This window comes from Oncorhynchus nerka, linkage group LG8 (genome assembly GCF_034236695.1).
Source record: "Oncorhynchus nerka isolate Pitt River linkage group LG8, Oner_Uvic_2.0, whole genome shotgun sequence".
Lineage (NCBI taxonomy): Eukaryota > Metazoa > Chordata > Actinopteri > Salmoniformes > Salmonidae > Oncorhynchus > Oncorhynchus nerka.
The window spans coordinates 35,849,466-35,872,896 of NC_088403.1; the positions used below are offsets into that span (position 1 = coordinate 35,849,466).

At 44.9% G+C, this 23,431-nt stretch overlaps 2 protein-coding genes across 5 annotated transcripts in view; one reads left to right on the forward strand and one right to left on the reverse strand.

Annotated features, from left to right (window-relative positions):
* LOC115133828 (protein-methionine sulfoxide oxidase mical3b-like) overlaps nt 1-11,432 on the forward strand; it is a 28,007-nt gene extending 16,575 nt beyond the window's left edge. For 3 of the 4 annotated variants that reach the window (XM_065021741.1, XM_065021742.1, XM_065021744.1), the window contains 10 exons: nt 786-2,078; nt 2,148-2,248; nt 2,530-2,616; nt 3,315-3,365; nt 3,589-3,855; nt 6,363-6,456; nt 6,595-6,645; nt 6,809-6,908; nt 10,367-10,440; nt 10,542-11,432. In XM_065021741.1, coding sequence (XP_064877813.1) covers nt 786-2,078; nt 2,148-2,248; nt 2,530-2,616; nt 3,315-3,365; nt 3,589-3,855; nt 6,363-6,456; nt 6,595-6,645; nt 6,809-6,908; nt 10,367-10,440; nt 10,542-10,729 — 2,306 coding nt within the window. In that variant the 3' untranslated portion in view covers nt 10,730-11,432. The remainder of the gene's footprint in view (nt 1-785; nt 2,079-2,147; nt 2,249-2,529; nt 2,617-3,314; nt 3,366-3,588; nt 3,856-6,362; nt 6,457-6,594; nt 6,646-6,808; nt 6,909-10,366; nt 10,441-10,541) is intronic. The other variant, XM_065021743.1, reaches the window with a different exon arrangement.
* Nucleotides 11,433-13,050: 1,618 nt separating this feature from the next.
* On the reverse strand, nt 13,051-23,427 carry LOC115133212 (leukotriene A-4 hydrolase-like). The gene is made up of 18 exons (XM_029666206.2): nt 23,203-23,427; nt 21,558-21,688; nt 20,596-20,716; nt 19,677-19,850; nt 17,802-17,854; nt 17,626-17,698; nt 17,363-17,503; nt 17,243-17,266; nt 17,078-17,148; nt 16,765-16,876; nt 15,787-15,931; nt 15,583-15,686; nt 15,405-15,475; nt 15,192-15,246; nt 14,980-15,075; nt 14,790-14,872; nt 14,605-14,709; nt 13,051-14,417 (listed from the first exon to the last, which is right to left on the reverse strand). The coding sequence occupies exons 1-18, from the start codon at nt 23,356-23,358 to the stop codon at nt 14,285-14,287; spliced, it is 1,848 nt and encodes a 615-aa protein (XP_029522066.1). The 5' UTR covers nt 23,359-23,427; the 3' UTR covers nt 13,051-14,284.
* Nucleotides 23,428-23,431: the final 4 nt, after the last annotated feature.

Consider the following 23,431-nt stretch of genomic DNA (forward strand, 5'->3'; position numbering starts at 1 on the left):
AAAACATGTTTATCATTTTTATTATGGGAATTGATTTGTTTACTAACCATTTTTCATGTTTTGCTGTGTCCTTGAGCATAATGACACACTATTGGGCCAAAGTTACAGTAACTTCCCCACCTATTGCACCCTATGGACTTAGACAAGTGATTATTGCACCACTGTCCAATGGCTTTGGTGGCTGTGGTTGCCCAAACCTTATTACTAATATCCGTTGCCTCATCAAGTCTACAGTGTTGCTAAACAGCGACAAAAAAAAAACTAATACCTACTCTCGCTCATTACCAACTGTGGCTCACAAGCAATATGTTCTGTACGACACAGGTGGTTGCTATCTGGTTTTCTTTGTAGGGATTTTGACTTTCTCTTTACTTCCCCTCTCTCTCTCTCTCTCTCTCTCTCTCCCTTACTCCGCCTCTAACTCCCTCTCCTCATCTCTCTCTCTCTCTCTCTTTCTCTCTCTCAATCTCTCTCTCTCTCTCTCTCTCTCTCTCTCTCTCCCTCCCTCTCCCTTACTCCGCCTGCAACTCCCTCTCCTCATCTCTCTCTCTCTCTTTCTCTCTCTCTCTCTCTCTCTCTCCCTCCCTCTCCCTTACTCCGCCTGCAACTCCCTCTCCTCATCTCTCTCTCTCTCTCTCTCTCTCTTTCTCTCTCTCTCTCTCTCTCTCTCTCTCTCTCTCTCTCTCTCTCTCTCTCTCCCCTCCCTCTCCCTTACTCCGCCTGCAACTCCCTCTCCTCATCTCTCTCTCTCTCTCTCTCTCTCTCTCTCTCTCTCTCTCTCTCAGGGGAAGGAGCATCTCCACTCACCGCTGAGGAGGTAGCCTCGTTGGACGAGTGGCAGCAGAGCACACACTCTCCAGACACATACACACCTGACACACACACGCATGACACAAACACGCCTGACACGCACTCTCCAGACACACACACGCCTGACATACAACTGCCTGACTCGACAACACCCGACACACACGGTCCACACAGCCCCACCAGTGTACCCAATATCACCTTCTCCACTCCGGCCACTGCCTCAACACCCTTCACACCCACACCTTTAACGTCGCATGCACCCACACCCACGTCCTCAGTGTCAATTCCAGACTCCTCTGTCTTTACCTACTCCTCCCCCAACTCCTCCACCACCTCTGGCTGCTCCCCGGGTCCAGACGAGGGAGAGGAGGATGGGGAGAAGAAAGAGATGAAGGAGAGAAAAGAGCGAGAGGAGAGGGAGAGAGGGGGGAAGGAGAGGGAGAGGGTGCGTGACTCCAGCAGTAGTTCAGGGATCGGTGTGGGGAGCTCCACCACCTCTACCTCGGACCCTCTCACCCCTCCCGGCATCCCTCCCCCCGCCCAGCTCAAGGCATGCTGGGATAGCCTGCCCCACCCTTCTGTGGAGGCAGAGTCACTGCAAAGCCCTGTGTCTCGCCCTGCCCCTCGATTTGCCCCCGCACCTATCATGGCGTCGGCTGTTGTGCGGGGGGTCGGGGGCAAGAAGCTGAAACCGTGGGACGTGGATGGGGGAAGGGGATTTGTTGCGGGGGGGTCTGTTGGGGCGGGGTCTCTTGGGGAGAAGCTGTGTAAGGGTGTAGTAATAGACCCCTTAGAGGACATCAACCCCCCCTTGTCCCCCCTGAAGCCCCTTAAGGCAGTGCCCAGAGACGAGAGAGAGATCGGGAGGAAGAGGGAGATGGAGAGGAGGAGGGAGATAGAGAGAGCAGCCATGGGAGTGGGCTGGGAGGACACGAAAATCCCCCTAGGAAGGGAGCCTCTCCCAAGGAAGAGCAGAGGTGGTCTAGACCCCCGCAGACTCACAGAGAGCTTGCCCCCCCTCCTCCTCACACAACTCCAGGGGGGCTCCCTCTTCCCTTCACGTAAGTGCTGCAGGGACAACCAGCCCCCCAGCCAGAGTGTGTCTGAAGCGGGCATAGGAGAGGGTGGACCCCTGGGCCTGTGGAGAGCTGTCATCTCTGGCTATAAGAGGGACAGGAAGAAGAAGGGCAGGACTTCCCTTTCCAAAATGGCAACAGCCCCAGCCCCCAAAGAGCAGGGCAGGAGGAAAACTTCTGCGGAGAGAAGAGGTAATACACACACACACTCTGGTGATCTGGTATAGTGATTTCCTATGGTGAACCTCTGTGTTTGTGCAGGTGTGAAGTTCAGGGAGCGCCAGAGCTGGTCGGAGCCGGAGGAGTCAGACATCACCTGCTCTGTTGTGATGGAGAGGTGCTCCATGAACCCCAAGGCCAACGTAAGGACATCACTACTAACACTACCACTGATCTTAGAGCAGCAGGCTTGACATTCCACTACAGCTCTGACTGTGAGAGTCAGCGATGTCACTACAGACCTCTGTTCAGCTCTACAGCTCTGTGTATGCCAGCAGTCTTTACAGTGATTGTTTGGAGGAAATGCATTCGCACTATAGGAGGCTGATGTCATATGTGTTAGGGGATATCTGGTCTTTGTTGGTTACCATATCTCCTGTCTTCAGAGGCTCAGGTAAATGTTTTAACGGATCAATGTTTTTAGCTTCGTCTGGAGCTGTTTGACCTAGCGTCAGACCTTCAGAAGGACACCATTGAGGAGGAGGAGGAAGAGGAGAATGAGGAAGGGGAGGTATACTACTTTGTGGCAGTAGGATGAAGGCTGCTATGTACTAGTCCGGTTAGAGAGCGTTACAGCAGAGTTACTGAGAGAGGTTACGTTTCTCCCGTTGTGTAGATGGTTACGTTTCTCCCGTTGTGTAGATGGTTACATTTCTCCCGTTGTGTAGATGGTTACGTTTCTCCCATTGTGTAGATGGTTACGTTTCTCCCGTTGTGTAGATGGTTACGTTTCTCCCGCTGTGTAGATGGTTACATTTCTCCCGTTGTGTAGATGGTTACGTTTCTCCCGTTGTGTAGATGGTTACGTTTCTCCCGCTGTGTAGATGGTTACGTTTCTCCCGCTGTGTAGATGGTTACGTTTCTCCCGCTGTGTAGATGGTTACGTTTCTCCCGCTGTGTAGATGGTTACGTTTCTCCCGCTGTGTAGATGGTTACGTTTCTCCCGTTGTGTAGATGGTTACGTTTCTCCCGTTGTGTAGATGGTTACGTTTCTCCCGTTGTGTAGATGGTTACGTTTCTCCCGCTGTGGAGATGGTTACGTTTCTCCCGCTGTGTAGATGGTTACGTTTCTCCCGCTGTGTACACGGGCCGTTTATAGCTGTAATAAATAGTTTGTAAGTTCCGATTTAGAGTATGTTTTCTCTGAACTAGACATACTATATATTGTGTGCCCGATTTTGATTGTTTTTTGGTCTTCGTCTTTCCAAGTCTGCATATGTGCCTCATGCCCTGGCCTTTAAGAGGGCGTATGCCATTAAGGTAGTGTGAACATTCTTATTGGTTGCATCAAGCCTTTCTGTTCTCTGTGCTGCGTCCTTATCGTCCCTAACCCTCAGTAGTGTGTATACTCAGTAGTGTGTAGTGTGTATGTATTTGTTGCTGTGGTTAAATCTTAATGGTGTGTGTGTGTCTGTGTGCACGCATGCTATGTGTGTGTGTCTGTGTGCAGCCTGCTGATTCTCTCTCTCTCTCTCTCCTACAGAGGCACGTGGGGAAGGAGAGGGAGCGGGACAGCTCCCCCCATATTGATACACAGCGGAAGTCATCGTGCCCTACGGAGGTGGTGGGGGTACTGGTGCACATGATGGACCTGAAGGACCCGTCCAGCCTGGATGTGTCAGAGGCCATGTTCCACAGAGACCGGGACCCAGAGGAGGAGCAGCTAGATGCCAGGTTAACACGCAGAGTACAGAGGGCGGCGCGCAAACAGGCCAAACAAGAGCAACTCAAGAGACTGCACAGGGCCCAGGTAAGATGCAGGTTTATAATGTATGTGTGAGTGTGTGTATAATTTGTGTGGGTGCGTATGATTTGTTTAAAGCCTCGTTGGTATTGTACAGTGCCTTGCGAAAGTATTCGGCCCCCTTGAACTTTGCGACCTTTTGCCACATTTCAGGCTTCAAACATAAAGATATAAAACTGTATTTTTTTGTGAAGAATCAAGAACAAGTGGGACACAATCATGAAGTGGAACAACATTTATTGGATATTTCAAACTTTTTTAACATTTCAAAAACTGAAAAATTGGGCGTGCAAAATTATTCAGCCCCTTTACTTTCAGTGCAGCAAACTCTCTCCAGAAGTTCAGTGAGGATCTCTGAATGATCCAATGTTGACCTAGATGACTAATGAGGATAAATACAATCCACCTGTGTGTAATCAAGTCTCCGTATAAATGCACCTGCACTGTGATAGTCTCAGAGGTCCGTTAAAAGCGCAGAGAGCATCATGAAGAACAAGGAACACACCAGGCAGGTCCGAGATACTGTTGTGAAGAAGTTTAAAGCCGGATTTGGATAAAAAAAAAGATTTCCCAAGCTTTAAACATCCCAAGGAGCACTGTGCAAGCGATAATATTGAAATGGAAGGAGTATCAGACCACTGCAAATCTACCAAGACCTGGCCGTCCCTCTAAACTTTCAGCTCATACAAGGAGAAGACTGATCAGAGATGCAGCCAAGAGGCCCATGATCACTCTGGATGAACTGCAGAGATCTACAGCTGAGGTGGGACACTCTGTCCATAGGACAACAATCAGTCGTATATTGCACAAATCTGGCCTTTATGGAAGAGTGGCAAGAAGAAAGCCATTTCTTAACGATATCCATAAAAAGTGTCGTTTAAAGTTTGCCACAAGCCACCTGGGAGACACACCAAACATGTGGAAGAAGGTACTCTGGTCAGATGAAACCAAAATTGAACTTTTTGGCAACAATGCAAAACGTTATGTTTGGCGTAAAAGCAACACAGCTCATCACCCTGAACACATCATCCCCACTGTCAAACATGGTGGTGGCAGCATCATGGTTTGGGCCTGCTTTTCTTCAGCAGGGACAGGGAAGATGGTTAAAATTGATGGGAAGATGGATGGAGCCAAATACAGGACCATTCTGGAAGAAAACCTGATGGAGTCTGCAAAAGACCTGAGACTGGGATGGAGATTTGTCTTCCAACAAGACAATGATCCAAAACATAAAGCAAAATCTACAATGGAATGGTTCAAAAATAAACATATCCAGGTGTTAGAATGGCCAAGTCAAAGTCCAGACCTGAATCCAATCGAGAATCTGTGGAAAGAACTGAAAACTGCCGTTCACAAATGCTCTCCATCCAACCTCACTGAGCTCGAGCTGTTTTGCAAGGAGGAATGGGAAAAATTTCAGTCTCTCGATGTGCAAAACTGATAGAGACATACCCCAAGCGACTTACAGCTGTAATCGCAGCAAAAGGTGGCGCTACTAAGTATTAACTTAAGGGGGCTGAATCATTTTGCACGCCCAATTTTTCAGTTTTTGAAATGTTAAAAAAGTTTGAAATATCCAATAAATGTTGTTCCACTTCATGATTGTGTCCCACTTGTTGTTGATTCTTCACAAAAAAATACAGTTTTATATCTTTATGTTTGAAGCCTGAAATGTGGAAAAAGGTCGCAAAGTTCAAGGGGGCCGAATACTTTCACAAGGCACTGTAGATGGCACTAACATGCATCTTTTGTCTTGATCTTGTCCACATTCTGATTGTGCCCACATTTTCAGAAATATGTCTAGTCATGGTACTAAAATATTTTCTGTATGCAAATAACTTGACAGCTATTCTTATTTATTTATTTTAAGACACATATTGATTGTAAGCTATAAAAACAAAGAGTCACACACTTTATGTATTAACTCCCAGTAATAATTGGTTTACCTAATAAATAACTGGGAGATTATACATTGAGCTTGAGACTCTCTTTGTTTTTATAGGTTACAGTTTATTCACTGTTAGTCAGCACCTCCACACTAAATAATTTCCTCTGGGTCTGCGCCAGCTCATGCATTTTACAAGACACATATTGATGCCATAAGTCAATGGTGCCACCTGTCAGTGATTTTAGAATGCGGGATAATAGTTATTTAAATGGATTTACTATTCGGATTTGTCTGCACTTGTAAGATATCCAGACACCTTTGCTGCATTTACATAGGCAGACCCATTCTGATCTTTTGCTCAATTATTGGCTAAAGAGCTGATCTGATTGGTCAAAATACCAATTAAAGGAAAAATATCAGAATTGGGCTGCCTGTGTAAACACAGCCGATGTGTGCCTGACTACCTCCGGATGGGATCAGGAAGATCGGCTCACAATCAGATCAAATGCGTATTTTAGTCGTCTACACCTGTCTGAAAATGTGAATGTGGACAAGATCAGGACAAATAATGCATGTTTGAATCAGGTATAAACAGAGCTTGAGTGTATAAAATGTGCCTTGGCAGATGATCCAAAGGCAGTTGGAGCAGGTGGAGGAGAAGCAGAGGCAGCTGGAGGAGAGGGGTGTGGCTGTAGAGAAGGCCTTGAGAGGGGAAGCAGGTAAACACACACACTTTTTACACGCTTGTTTGACATCATGGTTTGTTTGACCTATACTACTCTTAGTTAGTTTGACTAAGCAAATGATCAGTGTACGTGTGGTCATGTGGTCAACTCCCTTGTATGTTCTCATTATAGACTACTGGGGAGAGTCGAATGACAGTGAAGAGCTGGACTTACACCTGGGAGGTATGTACCTCACACACTATGCTGTATTCCCCTCTAACTATTCATTACCCTCCAATCTAACCCCTGGTTCCTTACACTCCTCTCTCTCTCTCTCTCTTTCTCTCTCTTTCTCTCTCCCCCCTACCCCTCCCTCCCTCTTTCCATTTTCCTCTCTCTCCTTTAGTCATGGGCAGGCAGGATGACCCAGCTCTGATGCAGCAGTGGTTCAAGCTGGTCCAGCAGAAGAACTGTCTGATGCGCTATGAGTCAGAACTCATGATATTGTGAGTATCTATCTGACCTTTGACCCCCTATGTCAAATCAAATCAAACTTTATTTGTCACATGTGCCCCGACTACAACGAGTGTAGACCTTACCGTGAAATGCTTACTTACAAGCCCTTTAACCAACAGTGCAGTTCAAGAAAGAGTTAAGAAAATATTTACCAAATAAACTAAAGTAAAAAGTAACACAATAAAATAACAATAACGACGCTATATACAGGGAGACCGGTACCGGGTCTATGTGCGGGGGTACAGGCTAGTTGAGGTCATTTGTACATGTAGGGGTGAAGTGACTATGCATAAATAATAAACAGTGAGTAGCAGCAGTGTACAAAACAAATGGGGGAATAGTCCGGTGGCCCCTTCATTAAAGGTTCAGGAGTCTTATGGCTTGGGGGTAGAATCTGTTAAGGAGCCTTTTGATCCTAGACTTGGCGCTCTGGTACCGCTTGCCATGCGGTAGCAGAGAAAACAGTCAATGACTTCGGTGACTGGAATCTCTGATAATTTTTGGGGCTTTCCTCTGACACCGCCTAGCATATAGGTCCTGGATGGCTGGAAGCTTTGTCCCAGCGCCATACTGGGCCGTACGAACTACCCTCTGTAGCTCCTTACAATCAGATGCCGAGCAGTTGCCATACTAGGAGGTGATGCAACCGGTCAGGATGCTCTCGATGGTGCAGCTGTTGAACTTTTTGAGGATCTGGGGACCCATGCCAAATCTTTTCAGTCTCCTGAGGGGGAAAAATGTTGTTGTGCCCTCTTCACGACTGTCTTGGTGTGTTTGAACCGTGATAGTTCGTTGGTGATGTAGACACCAAGGAACTTGAAACTCTCAACCCGCTCGATGTTAATCAGGGCCTGTTTAGCCCGCCTTTTCCTGTAGTCCACGATCAGCTCCTTTTGTCTTACTCACATTGAGGGAGAGGTTGTTGTCCTCGCACCACACTGCCAGGACTCTGACCTCCTCTCTATAGGCTGTCTCATCGTTGTCGGTGATCAGGCCTACCACTGGTGTGTCGTCAGCAAACTTAATGATTAATGGCTTCTGGTTGGAATATGTACGTATGGTCACTGTGGGGATGACGTCGTCGATGCACTTATTGATGAAGCCGATGACTGAGGTATAATACTCATTATTACCATTGGATGAATCCCGGGAACATATTCCAGTCTGTGCTAGCAAAACAGTCCTGTAGCTTAGCATCCACGTCATCTGACCACTTCCGTATTGAGCGAATCACTGGTACTTCCTGCTTTAGTTTTTCCTTGTAAGCAGGAATCAGAGAGCCTAGGGGGATAGAATTATGGTCAGATTTGGCAAATGGAGGGCGGGGGAGAGCTTTGTATGCATTTCTGTGTGTGGAGTGAAGGTGGTCTAGTTTTTTGTTTTTTCCCCCTCTGGTTGCACATGTGACATGCTGGTAGAAATGAGGTAAAACGGATTTAAGTTTGCCTGCATTAAAGTCCCCGGGCCACTAGGGGCGCCACTTCTGGATGAGCATTTTCTTGTTTGCTTATGGCCTTATAGAGTTGGTTGAGTGCGGTCTTAGTGCCAGCATCGGTTTGTGGTGGTAAATAGACGGCTACGAATAATATAGATGAGAACTATCTTGGTAGATAGTGTGAGCTTACCATAAGGTACTCTACCTCAGGTGAGCAATACCTCGAGAATTCTTTAATATTAGACATCTCGCACCAGCTGTTATTGACAAATAGACACACACCCCCACCCCTCATCTTCCCCATTCACCACTGGATTCTGTGCTTTGTGCTGCCCAAATGTATGAGCACTTATGTCGGAATGGCAGTATGTACAGTCATGGCCAAAAGTATTGAGAATGACACAAATATTAATTTTCACAAAGTTTGCTGCTTCAGTGTCTTTAGATATTTTTGTCAGGTGTTACTATGGAATACTGAAGTATAATTACAAGCATTCCATAAGTGTCAAAGTCTTTTATTGACAATTACATTAAGTTGATGCAAAGAGTCAATATTTGCAGTGTTGACCCTTCTTTTTCAAGACCTCTGCAATCTGCGCTACCATGCTGTCAATTAACTTCTGGGTCACATCCTGACTGATGGCAGCCCATTCTTGCATAATCAAGGCTTGGAGTTTGTCAGAATTTGTGGGTTTTTGTTTGTCCACCCGCCTCTTGAGGATTGACCACAAATTCATAATGGGATTAAGGTCTGGGGAGTTTCCTGGCCATGAACCCAAAATATCGATGTTTTGTTCCCCGAGCCACTTAGTTATCACTTTCGCCTTATGGCAAGGTGCTCCATCATGCTGTAAAAGGCATTGTTTGTCACCAAACTGTTCCTGGATGTTTGGGAGAAGTTGCTCTCGGAAAATGTGTTGGTAACATTCTTTATTCATGGCTGTGTTCTTAGGCAAAATTGTGAGTGAGCCCACTCCCTTGGCTGAGAAGCAACCCCACACATGAATGGTCTCAGGATGCTTTACTGTTGGCATGACACAGGACTGATGGTAGCGCTCACCTTGTCTTCTCCGGAGAAGCTTTTTTCCGGATGCCCCAAACAATCGAAAAGCGGATTCATCAGAGAAAATGACTTTACCCCAGTCCTCAGCAGTCCAATCCCTGTACCTTTTGCAGAATTTCAGTCTGTCCCTGATGTTTTTCCTGGAGAGAAGTGACTTCTTTTCTGCCCTTGTTTGACAGCAGGCCATCCTCCAAAAGTCTTCACCTCACTGTGCGTGCAGATGCACTCACACCTGCCTGCTGCCATTCCTGAGCAAGCTCTGAACTGGTGGTGCCCCAATCCCGCAGCTGAATGAACTTTAGGTCCTGGCGCTTGCTGGACTTTCTTGGGCGCCCTCAGGCCTTCTTCACAACAATTGAACCACTCTCCTAGACGTTATTGATGAACCGATAAATGGTTGATTTAGGTGCAATCTTACTGGCAGCAATATCCTTGCCTGTGAAGCCCTTTTTGTGCAAAGCATTGATGACGGAACGTGTTTCCTTGCAGGTAACCATGGTTGACAGAGAAAGAACAATGATTCCAAGCACCACCCTCCTTTTAAAGCTTCCAGTCTGTTATTCAAACTCAATCAGCATGACAGAGTGATCTCCAGCCTTGTCCTCGGCAACACTCACACCTGTGTTAACGAGAGAATCACTGACATGATGTCAGCTGGTCCTTTTGTGGCAGGGCTGAAATGCAGTGAAAATGTTTTTGGGGGATTCATTTCATTTGCATGGCAAAGAGAGACTTTGCAATTAATTGCAATTCATCTGATCACTCTTCATAACATTCTGGAGTATATGAAAATTGCCATCATACAAACTGAGGCAGCAGACTTTGTGAAAATGAATATATGTGTCATTCTCAAAACTTTTCGCCACAACTGTAGAATGGCTCGGTGCAGTATGCAATTATCTGAGTCAATCAGTGTGACATGGTCTCCATGACAACTGTCTCTCCCTCAGTGCTCGGGAGCTGGAGTTGGAGGACAGACAGAGCCGTCTTCAACAAGAGCTCAGAGAGCGGATGGCCGTGGATGGTAAGTACACTCATACACACACACGCCATACTGTACCATAATGCTCTTAATATATTCTCTGTTTTCATTCTTCTCTCACTCTCTCTCTCCCTCTCTTTAAGACCACCTGAAGGGTGAGGCAGAGCTGGCTGAGGAGAAGCTAATCCTGGGGGAGATGTTGGAGGTGGTGGAGCAGAGAGATGCTCTGGTGTCTCTGCTGGAGGAGCAGCGGCTGCAGGAGAGCCAGGAGGACAGAGACCTGGAGGCCATCATGCTGTCCCGGGGACTGGGCCTGCACAACTGGGCCTGAGCTCTATTCCGGGGACTGGGCCTGCACAACTGGGCCTGAGCTCTCTTCCGGGGACTGGGCCTGCACAACTGGGCCTGAGCTCTATTCCTGGGACTGGGCCTGCACAACTGGGCCTGAACTCTATCCCTGGGCCTGGGCCTGCACAACTGGGCCTGAGCTCTATTCAGGGGACTGGGCCTGCACAACTGGGCCTGAGCTCTATTCCGGGGCCTGGGCCTGCACAAATGGGCCTGAGCTCTATTCCTGGGACTGGGCCTGCAAAAGCAAAAGACACTCACGTCACTTTCCCTCTAAATCTGCGATCAGGGTCATGGTTGTGAGGTCACTTCGCCTCTGATACAACGTTATGACCAGGATCAAGGCGGGACTGTCTGGATGATCCATTTTTAGGATTGGATATGTTTCCCCATCCTGCTACACCCATCCTGCTGCTACACCTATCCTGTTGCTACACCCATCCTGCTACACCCCTGACTCACTGACTGATGGGCCTTTGAGATGGCTCGATATTCTATGCTCACTATACTCACCCAGGCTGTTGTTATGGCAATATATGCCATGTTTGAATTATCTGTATTGTTATTAACAATTTAGAGAAATGTATATTATGTAAAAAGAAACAATACATTTTTAACTCTTTTTTTTTTATTCTACTAATTATGTTTTACTTCCAACATTGGATAATAAAGACATTCTGACATCATATTGTCATGTTTGAACATTTTAAGATAAGGGGGACTCTTGTAGGGGAGTGGAAGGGAGGGAGACCTGGGGGTGGGGATTCCAGTGAGCTTGGGAGGGACATTTTTTTTTAATGCAGTCTGCCTCCTCACAGGTGTGGATATTGTGTGCAGTCAGAAATAGCTGCTGAGATTACTCTCAACTCTCAGTTCACTACTTTCTAATCCTGCCACTTGTATAAAGGGGTGACAATATAGCATCTGAAGGAGTTTGTGGCTCTGGGGTTAAATATTTGCCATGAAGCCATGAGGTTGTGGGTTTAAGTCTCATTACCTGTGCTTTCCTTTCTGCTAATGTCAAATATATGGAAATAACTATTCCAGGGTTGAGTCTGGGGTCAAATCCCTGCCTTGTAGCCAAAGAGTTGTAGGTTCAAAATACCTGTTTTGTGTGGCTTTCTTCAATTCTCAATGTAAAAGAGTCTGTGGCTCTGGCCCCTGAAGCACAGGGTTGTAGGCATGAATCCAGGTGCTTGTTCTGGAGCATGGTTGGATATTGAGGACTTCACTGGTCAGTGAGTCAAGGCTACCTGAGGGAGTGGCTGCCACACAATGATGGCTGATTGGATGGGAGTAATAAGCGGAGGCGGAGGGATAAATTCCTTGGGTACGGAAATGTGGACAGCAGCGGTTATGGAGAAAAACGTCTGGGAAAAATCGAGATCAACGCTTATCGCTGTAGTTCAGCGCTAAAAGCCCAATTGTAATTTAAAGGCAATGTTTCCGCGTTGGTCGGAGACTGCATTTAAAGCTGCATATGTTGGCCTTAATCGGAAGTTGCTTTAGAACGTACCGTATATTACGCAATCTGTAACACGTCAGCGATACAGATTGAATAGGGCCCTTCGTTTTAAAATATAGAGAAGTCTCCATTCAAAACAAGTGCTTTTTCTGGGAGATTTTCTCAATAACCGCTGCTCATTGACTGAGTAGTATCCCCTTGTTCAGAATGAAAGCACTCCAGTGGTGCGCACAGGTCTTGAACCCATGACCTGTCATCGGAGGGCAAGTTCCTTACACCTGAGGCACCAGCTCGTCTCCTCATATATGTATATTTAACATACTGTGAAAATGCATTCAAAATAGTCCAGCGTACTAGTGCCGTTGCCTTTGGCCTTGGATTTCAGAGACTACGTTCAGAACACAGAGTTGAGATTTGAACCCACAACCCCCAGAGCAACACTCAGGCAGGGATCCAACCCGATCACATGCTACAGGCATTGCAGCTTTTAAAGGCAATGTTCCCGTGTTCCCAGAGATCCCATTCACAGTACATGCTGCATGCCGACTCAATCTCAAGTTATATGCCTATAACCAGCAATCAGATTGAATCCTGGCCTCAATCTGGGTGCCCTATATCCTACAAAGCACATATCCCAGATCCAGCACATCTACCTACCAGCCCTTCTCTCTGTCGGAAGCAGCAGAATGTGATGGAAGTCTGTAGGCCAGTGTTGATTGGTAACCATCTCTCAGATTCTTTCTTCACTTCTCAGAATTACTGCTAGAGGGCAAATGCTGGGACGTGAGACTGCCTAATACTGTCAGCTGATCATCAAGAAACAGGAAAAAGACATTCAATACTCTCTGATAATGGTGTTTAATGGCGTCAAAGAAAGCATGAGATAATTGCAACTAATTCACACAGGTTCTGTATTTGCATTTTAGATATGATTTAACCGTTCTAAAATGAGTTTCCCAAAATATTAAATAAATAAAAAACGTTTATTTTTTACTTTTCTGCCCTGAGATGAATACCTGGATGTCTGGGTTGAAGTCCATTCTGAATTGGTTGTGAATTCAGAAACAGAAATATTTGTATGGTCATGTATGGTTACCAATACCATAAGGAAACATTTCATTTATTAAAACTCATTCTCTTAAAACAATTTGAAATAATTACAGTGGTCTGAAATACTCTAAGGTCATGTTGTGGGTTGTCTATAATAATTCCCTTCGTGTTTTTAAATATCCAAATACATTTCCCAGAAGTTATAAGATCAAACAAGTGTATGAAAGGGAATAAGCAAACATATGACAAAGAAAAATACTGGTTTGATCAAGTGTTAACCGGCAATAGTATTACTTGCATTAGAAATTCAGAACAAGAAAGGGTAGGATACATAGAAATAACGCAGCTCAAATTTAAAAATCATTCAAACAAAAATAATGACGATTTCTATCATCCTAATCGAGGTGTAGATTACATCTCAAATTCCAGTGTTTAATTTGTAAACAAGGCTTCATGGGATTCCTGTTAATGCAATGACGTGCAGCCAATGACAACGTCTGCTTTAGGTAGAATGCCAGGAGTCACTTGTCGATTTGACAGATCTAATAATTCCACCTCCGTTGTCAAAACAAAAGCTATGGTGATGTCTGCTAAAGTAGATCTGGTTGAATAGATCCATAATATTTTAAATTCTGAGTGTTTTGTGGCATATGCTTTTTATAAAAGATTTGTCAAATTAATAGACTTTCATGCCTTAGTTTAATTGGTTTAAATTAAAACCTACTTCCTTCAATTCAAATTCTGTTTCCTGTGGGGTGTGGCCAATTCAAATTGAATTCAATTAAAACATTCAGAATTGACCCCAACCCCGCTCGACATATCACAAACCTTAATGTAAAAACAAACAGATTACAAGCCAATTCTGAATAGCTGCCAAGCAAAGTAGAGATCGTTATAAAAAAGTGGGGATGCGGCTGGAAGCTTCTCTCTAGCTTTCTCTGGTCGTTTTCGGCAACGGGGTGGGGTGTGTGAACCGGTAATAATGCCAGTCTTGGAGTGCTTCTGGTGGGATTCCAATTAGAATCAGGTGCTCTTGTCATTGTCCACCTTCAGGTCCTTGGCCACCAGATTGGCCGTTACCGGGTGCATGGCGGCCCGGTGGGCTATGAACACACGCACCGCCTCCTCATGATACTTATCAAAGTTATACACTTCTCTAAAAGAAGGGAGGGAGAACAAGAGGGATTAGGTAGAACACACACACAAAAGGGTCTCTAAATAAGAGAATAGGACTCATCATGTTTTTAACAAGATGCTGCCGAGAAATTATTTGATCCAGAAAGCACAACAACGCATGGCATCTAATAACAGAGATTGTCTCAGATAGTGGTGCCGTTGGTTACTTGAATAGTGGCCGTGTGAACTTCATCCTCCCCTGCTCTGTCGCCATCTTCAGTGCCATGGGAACAGCATCCTCCCACTTGGACTTGACACACAGCCGCAGCCACCTGGAAGAAGGGAGCAAACAGTGAGAGCCAATGACACACAGACACATACTGCATGATGGAACCCCAGAACAGGAACTCGCCTGAAGCGGATCTCTGCGTTGTTGAAGGAGTTGAGTTGGTACACTTCCTGCATCCTCTTCACATGGCTGAGGGGGAGGGGCTCCTAGGGGGAAAATATGGTCATTGGTCCGCTTTGGATTCGAATAGAGCGATCACATGGCTTATGGAAGGTTGCTATGACGACCGGGTGAGTGACAGAGGCGTGTCTACCTGTTGCAGGAGCAGAGACAGGAACTCTATGAGCTGGTGGGTGGAGAGAGTCTTCACATCCCCCTCACTGAAATTCCCCAGATCCCCCTTTTTGGTCTAGAGGGGGAGAGAGAAATTAACAACACAGTAATACTTGTAAAAAAAAATGCTATGTTCTATCATCCTGAGGTTCTAGAACATACACATTATCAATGCGGAGCATGTACCCTCACCTTCACCCATCTCTTACACAGCGCAATGCAGGCATCTGCCATGGTGCTGTCATATCTGGGGAGGAGGGGGGCATCGATTTAACACACACCTCCGATTGACTGGACAGGTAAACAGTGACAACCAATAACAGACCCACAAAATAACAGACGTGGGGCTCAAAGGTGTAACAGCCAGGTGAGTGATTCTCAAGTGAAATGGTAAGGGAAACCCACTGTGGTTTGACGGGGGGCATCCCAGGGGTGTGCATCCAGGCGTTCCAGTCCACCTTATTCAGGATGTCCACCTGTGATCGGGTAGGGAGCAGTAAAGGTGAAACAGAGAGGAGTTCAAGAGCCACAGCAAGAGGGTTTGATAGCAACTTAGTTAGGTGGAGTGTGGTGGTTACTGTACCTTGTTCTTAAAATAGGTGAAGAGGTAGTGTTTCCACTCCTCAGTAGTGATGCTGCTGTATGAAAACAGCTGGATGTACGACTTAACAAAACCCATAAACACCTCTGTAAGAGACATAACCAATTACATGAAGCAAGGGACTTCATTTTTATTACTGAATGAAATGCAACTGTGTGTGTGTGTGTGTGTGTGTGTGTCTCTCACCAGGTCCTCCCATGAGCTCCTCCAGGTGGTAGAGAAGAGCGAAACCCTTCTCGTAGGGGACAGAGGAGAAGGCTTCGTCAAGGTCCACCTCATTCAGGTTGGGAACCAGGTTGGTCAGAGGGTTGTTGGCCCCAAACGTGTTCACCTGGGAGACAGAGGTAACAGATCAGATAAGGTCGGGCACACAGTTGCACCCGCACGCAAACAAACACAGGTACGAATGAACAGCTAAGCGACTTCAGTGAAGTCGGACACATTACTTAAGCCTTGTTCACACTGCAGGCCTCAATGCTCAAATCAGTTTTGTTTTTCCAAATCATTTGTAACTTCCAAACAGGAAGTTACAAGTGACCAAATTTGATTTCTGTGTGTTCAGACAGCAGTCATTAGCTGACATGGTTACGCCAGTTGTCATAGTAACGAAGGGTGTGTGCACAGTGGTGTAGGCTGATTGGTAGTGGTGCTCGTGCTTCCTATCAACTCAGAAGTTATGTAGCGAGCTAAGGTGACAAAGCCTGCCATGGACGTTTCCCAGTTGCTTTGAATGACCAAAATCATGACCTAACTTTCAAAACAAGGCCTTTTTGGTTAGCCACAGCAGTCAACTAGCTAGCTAGGTGGCTGTTTATCTCTCTAGCACATTCACTAATGTTGGTAGCTAACAAGCAACAAGATATGTCAAATAAAAACCACTTGAGAGAAAATTAATCCAATTTGACCGTTTAAAAACAAGTCGCATGGCCAGGAATCAGATGTATAACTGACTTCAAACCACCTACGAAAGGTGGTTTGAAATGGGACTCAAAATATCCAATTCCATGTGCTTTTTGGGTGTTCAAACCTCAGGAAAAATAACAGATTATATATTTTTAAAGGATTTGAGTCAGTTCAAACTGCCAATGTGAACAAGGCTTAAAAGTGTATTCCTGTATGTACCAGTGTTCCAGTGTACTCGTGCGTGTGTGTGTGTTCGCTCACCGATTCCTGCAGCTCCTTCCAGCCGCCCATGGCCTTGAACTGTCTGAACTGTTCACTCTCCAAAGACCTGCCAATCATTCTCTCAAGGTACACCGTGTGACCCTCATTCAGCCTGGAGAAGGAAGGGGCACAGACACTAATTATGAACTCATTAACTCCGGAAAGCGATCTTCCTTTTCCATCTCTCACTCCCATTTGTCTGATACTCAGTTATGGCTAATTTGACATATCATTCCCACAAATTTGACATATCATTCCCATTCCTTCAAGCGAGAAAAAAAACATTGATAGAATGTTTTTCTCTGTGTCGTACCAGAAGTGCTCCCAGGTCTTGTTGGTCACCAGGTTGCCAGTCCAGCTGTGAGAGATCTCATGGGCTATGACCTGGAGAGAGAAACAGGAGGAGGACACAGGCTAACACACCCGTACAGAGATATAAAACACATACTTGAGAAGACACGGACACCTGTGAACTTACATTGGACAAGGATCTGTCTCCAGCCTAGAAGATAAAACATAGGATGAAAGGAATGTTACAACAACAAAAATACACAGACAGGGGGATTTGGCATTGTGATGTGTGTGTAAGGTCTCTCACCAGCAGCGTGGGGGTGGCATAGGTAAGGCAGGGGTTCTCCATGCCTCCATATGGGAAGGAAGGGGGCAGGACCAGGATGTCATACTGGCCCCATACATACGGCCCCGCAAGGCCCTCAGCGGTCTTCAACATGGTCTCTGTCTGAGAGGGACATACACACCTTTTGGCAAGGCTGACATTTCAATACTAAAAACTCTGCTGATGTAGGATGAGACAAATGACATACGTAACCACACAGATACAGTAAATACTGCTAAACTCACCTCCGAGAACTCATATGCTGCCTTGTCCACAAACTCCTTCTCTGACCAAACACGAGACCTGGGCCCAATCTCTCTAGTAAACAACAAACATTTATTACTAATATTTTACTGATCATTTATAATAATTTGTAGGAAAACTGGGCAATAGTTATATGTATGGGTGGGTGTGTGTGTACCTGCTCTCCAGAGCTCCTACCACGATGGCAATGAGGTAAGAGGGCATGGGCACCTGGGAGGTGTCAAAGGTCAACAAACACAGCGGTCAGACACACACAGCCATGTACCTGCTCCAGTCACTGACAATGTACAGAACCAGTTAAAAGTTTGGACACACCTACTGTACTCATTCAAGGGTTTTTCTTTATTTGTACTATTTTCTACATTGTAGAATAATAGTGAAGGCATCAAAACTATAAAAGAACAAATATCGAATCATGAGGTAAAGAAATCAAAATATATTTTATATTTGAGATTCTTCGAAGTAGCCACCCTTTGTGCAAAGCTGTCATCAAGGCACTCTTGTTATTCTCCCAACCAGCTTCATGAGGAATGGTTTTCCAACAGTCTTGAAGGAGTTCCCACATGTTGAGCACATATTGGCTGCTTTTCCTTCACTCTGCAGTCCTACTCATCCCAAACCATCTCAATTGGGTTGAGGTCGGTGATTGTGGAGGCCAGGTCATCTGATGCAGCACTCCATCACTCTCCTTGGTCAAATAGTCCTTACACAGTCTGGAGGTGTGTTTTGGGTCATTGTCCCACTAAGATCAAATCAGATGGGATGGCGTATCACTGCAGAATGCTGTGGTAGCCATGCTGGTTAAGTGTGCCTTAAATTCTAAATAAATCACTAACAGTGTCACCAGCAAAGCTCTCCCACACCATCACACCTCCTCCTCCATGCTTCACGGTGGGAAAAACACATGCGTAGATCATCCGTTCACCTACTCTGCATCTCACAAAGACACAGCGGTTGGAACTAACTATCTAAAATGTGTCCACATCAGACCAAAGGACTGATTTCCACTGGTCTAATGTCCATTGCTCGTGTTTCTTGGCCCAAGCAATTCTCTTCTCATTGGTGTCCTTTAGTAGTGGTTTCTTTGCTGCAATTCAACCATGAAGGTCTGATTCACGTGTTCTCCTCTGAACAGTTGATGTTGAGATGTGTCAGAGACTTGAACTCTTTGAAGGATTTATTTGGGCTGCAACTTCTGAGGCTGGTAACTCTAATGAACTTATCCTCTACAGCAGATGTATTTCTGGGTCTTACTTTCCAGTGGCGGTCCTCATGAGAGCCAGTTTCATCGTAGTGCTTGATGGTTTTTGCGACTGCACTTCAAAGTTCTTGAACTTTTCCGGATTGACTGACCTTCATGTCTTAAAGTAATGATGGACTGTCATTTCTCTTTGCTTATTTGAGCTGTTCTTGCCATAATATGGACTTGGTCTTTTACCAAATAGGGCTATCTTCTGTATACCACCCCAACCTTGTCACAACACAACCGATTGGCTCAAACGCATTAAAAAGAAATTCTACAAATGAACTTTTAACAAGACACACCTGTTAATTGAAATGCATTCCGAGTTACTACCTCATGAAGGTGGTTGAGAGAATGCCAGGAGTGTGCAAAGCTGTCAAGGCAAAGAGGTGGCTACATTGAAGAATCTCAAATATAAAATATATCTTGATTTGTTTAGCACTTTTTTGGTTACTACATGATTCCATATGTGTTATTTCATAGTTTTGACGTCTTCATTATTATTCTACAATGTAGAAAATAGTAAAAATAAAGAAAAACCCTCCAAACTTTTGACTGGTACTGCATTTCATTCAGATTGCAGGCGTTCCTTTTGTTATCTGGCCGTTTCATCTAAACATTCCTTGTAATTAACTCGTTATTGCTTGATCAGCAGCTACTTTGGCAGCGCTGTACCTTGAACAGTCAAGCCAAAAAGCAAGACTGACTTACTGTATTAAGCTATGGATGAAAATGGATGGTTGGATGGAGAAATGGATAGAAACAGTGATCGAGAATAGAAACACTGACTGGTTGTCTGAAGCTGTAGATGGCCCGGCTGCTGTCCTGGGGATCAGGCTCCTCTCCGTCCCGTATAGCGCTCATCACAGCCACCAGCTCCTTGGGGACAGACACCTGGGCATAGTAGGTGTGTTTCATGGCGGGAGTATCCTGGCAGGGTACCATGCTCCTGCAATGGGTGGCCTGGAGGGGTTTGAGGTGGTTATTAGCACATTATCACATCAACCACCTAATCTGGATTTATCTCCAAGAGGGGACGGATATAAGTAATGTAAGTAAACAAAGTAATATTGTGTGCAATAATATAGAGGGCTTTTCATATCAATATCAGCGACAGAGGAGACAATGATCATGGTCCTCATTAAACTTATCAGTGCGGCAGCGGGACACTGCACCTTTGGACACACAGGTGATACACACAAAAAAAGAGGGAGAAGAGGAGGGGGATTTAACTAAGAAAGAAAGCAGGAGCAAAAGCAACCTCACCTGGCACAGGTTACAATCAAATGATTCAATCTTTCTTCTGCTAAGAACGTCAAATAGCAGAACAGGTTTCTGTGCGTAATTACAACACCAGTGGTTGGATGTTGCAGAAGATGGGGTTGGGAAAGTGTTCCCTTGTAAGACTGTCTCAAAAGACATCACAACTACTTTCACAGTTAAAATGACCGTTGAGCAAGACTGGCATCCAACCAAAAATAATAATAATAAGAGCTTCTAGTCACGGAAGTGGTTTCTGTGCGTGACTACAGTTACACTGGTCAGATATTGTGAAAATGTTGCATTTTGATTGCCAGTCTTGCAACTACTTTTACCATAGAAGTACTGTTCGTGGTGCAGTCTTTTGTGGAATTAGAACGAGCCCAACCCAAAAATAAGACTTTATGTTTGTGCATGTCCATAAACTCAGTGTGTGTGTGTGTGTTACCTGGCACTGGCTGAAGAGGTAGGGCTGTTTCTTCCCAGCAGTCTGTTCAGGAGTGAGCCACTGCAGCGCAGAAGCATTAGGAGCCGTCTCATAAGTCACCTCCACGATCACATGCTGACCCCTGAGAAACAAACACACACACTAAATATTACCTCTAAGCCAGTATCCATCAGTTCAATCTCGGAGGGTTGAGTTACCTGGGGTGGAATCCGTGATGTGCAGTGCTCTGAAAGTTACAGATAGAAATGGAATGAATAGAGAAGACACTATTCCCCACTCTATATGACAAAATCATATCTGTTCTACACAATTCATTTATTTCTGAATGTTCTGTAACATTACATCTTCCTGAACAGGCCCCTAAGGTGTGAGAGTGAGACAGAGGGGGTGGTTATGTCAGGGTAGGTTCCTTGTCAATCATTGGCTTATCTGGTGAAATCAGCAGTCAGACAATATCTTCTTTAAGTAAATCAATCAAACCTTTATTAATGCAATTGCAGGCAGAAGTTAACAAGAGAAACAGAGCATGTATGTCTCAGAGTAAGTTCTGCAACCAAGCAAAGGGCGCAGCTGATTATAATATATACCTATGATCGCCCCCTGGTGGTGTGATCATCTACATCAATGTATGTGTGCAGCAATAAGCTGAAGTTACCTTATAAGGTAACATAGTATAGTAGCTTCTCTAAATTCTAAGTATCATCTGCATTTTCCACTGTCACACGAGATCAAAAAGTGTCAAAACCAGACAGTGTTAACTTCTCAGCTCTTTACCGAGTTCCGGTCTGACTTACACCCAGCCTGCAGGCACGCTCTGGCAACAGCTATGGTGTAACCGCAAAGACTAATATAGATAGCTTGTGAAAAGTATAGTGGCAGAGATTAAGACACATAGCAACAGTATAATAGTGAGCATATGATTCTTAAGGTCCCCTTAATCAATAATGGGAAGGGGCAGTTACCTGGAGAGGTCAAATGGCAGTGTGATCTCCAGAGGGGTTCCCATGAAGCTGTGCTTGGGTCCCAGAGTGAACTTTGCTGCCTGTCCATTGGCTGTTACCTTGGAGACCTTCAGGTCCTTCGTGTCAAGGGTCTGATGGTAGGAAGGAGAGAGGGAGAGATTAAAGAAAAGGGGAAGTGGGGCAATACGTTTGGGTAACCAACAGTGTCAACAACTACAAGAACCACAACCTCCAACTTCCCCCAGATTGTGACTGTAAAACAGCTGTCACCATAAGAAATACACATTTATATCTCAACCTGGCCCTGAGAGGCTGACTACATTTTCTACACCTGCTGTGAGACACACAGTCTGAACTCCGATCTAAAGTTCACGCGGCTGGTATCACACGCCAGCTAGACCTGTCAAAGTCGTACTGTCACTGAGCAGAACAGTGTCATAAAGTGCATATGATTCCTGAATGAGACCCACTAATGATCAGATTTGCAATGAGTGAGATTCAAATCAGAGCTCGTCTTGCAGCGTGATACGTTGTGTCTGATAAGCTCAACCAATTGCTTTGTAGCAGTGTACTGAAACAGGTGAAACGAAACAAGGGGGTGGGTATAATTTGTTGTACGTTCCAACAGGAATCTGTTCCAAAAACTTCGTAAACAACAAGATTTCCAACAAACAACGCACACAAAGTTGTATAGCGGCAGAATAAGATGCCGGGTAGGGTGTGGGCTGTTTAATTAAGTTTATTTCTGAAAAAGTCTGTCCTCACTCTGGTAGCCTATGGACAAACATTAAGAATAAGATACGTGGGGACGTTGACCCACTTATTCTGGACATGTCCTAAATTACATGTTTACTGGGCTCTCATTTTTGATTACTTATCTAGAGCCTTTGATAGAGTTCTAGCCCCAGACCCTTGACCGCTCTGTTTGGTACAGTTAATGGGAATAACCACGAAGGGAAAGCTGTCTCTCTTTGTACTCTATTAGCCAAAAGGCTCATATTGCAATTTTGGAAACTGGAGACTGTACCTACCTTTGAAATGTGGTTACGGGATTTAGGGAATGTAATACATATGGAAAAGATTCGATACAATACCTCCAATAGAAGTTCAATGTCCAATCAATATATATTTTTGGCTTAACTACACGGCTTGTAATGTTCTTCTTATACATGTACCACCTAATAGGATTTTGTTTTATTTTGTGTATGTGTGAGTTAAGTTTTGTCCTCTAAATTGGCCATCCCATTCAACAGTACAATGAATGTCATTGTTAGTATTGCTGTCTTTTTTATTTGATTTATTGTAAAATAAACATATTATTTAAAAAAAAGAATAAGATACGTGTTGAGTTGATGCCTATTCGGCAGCTAGTTAGCGAGGTGAATTGATCATGCTACTTTGTATGCGTTGTTTGAAGGCAACCTTGTACTTTAATACGTTTTTGGAACAGATCCCTGTTGGAACGTTCCACAAATTATACCCACCCGAAACAATGTGTACTGAAACAAGGCTTTTCCCCACGCTAATGAATTTGACAACACAAAGGCATTTGCTAGCAAGAATGAATGAATTTGGCTAGCTAAAGTTAGTTTACTAACGTTAACTTGCTGGTTATCCAGATTGAGAAATTAGATAAATACTGTACCAAAGACGTGAAATGATCCACTAAAACCTCCACGGTGAGTGCGACCTTAGCTTTGAGGACATGGCTGTCAAAATCCACATGGAAGGTGAGATTCAGGTGCTTGGTAACGCACTTGGAAAATGAGGAAAATGAGCAGGGGTCTATAGCTGAAGTCATGTTCGGTCCAGAATCATGAGAAAGCGCAAAACACTTGCATTAGCTTACAACCCAGCTCACCGCACGTCCATGT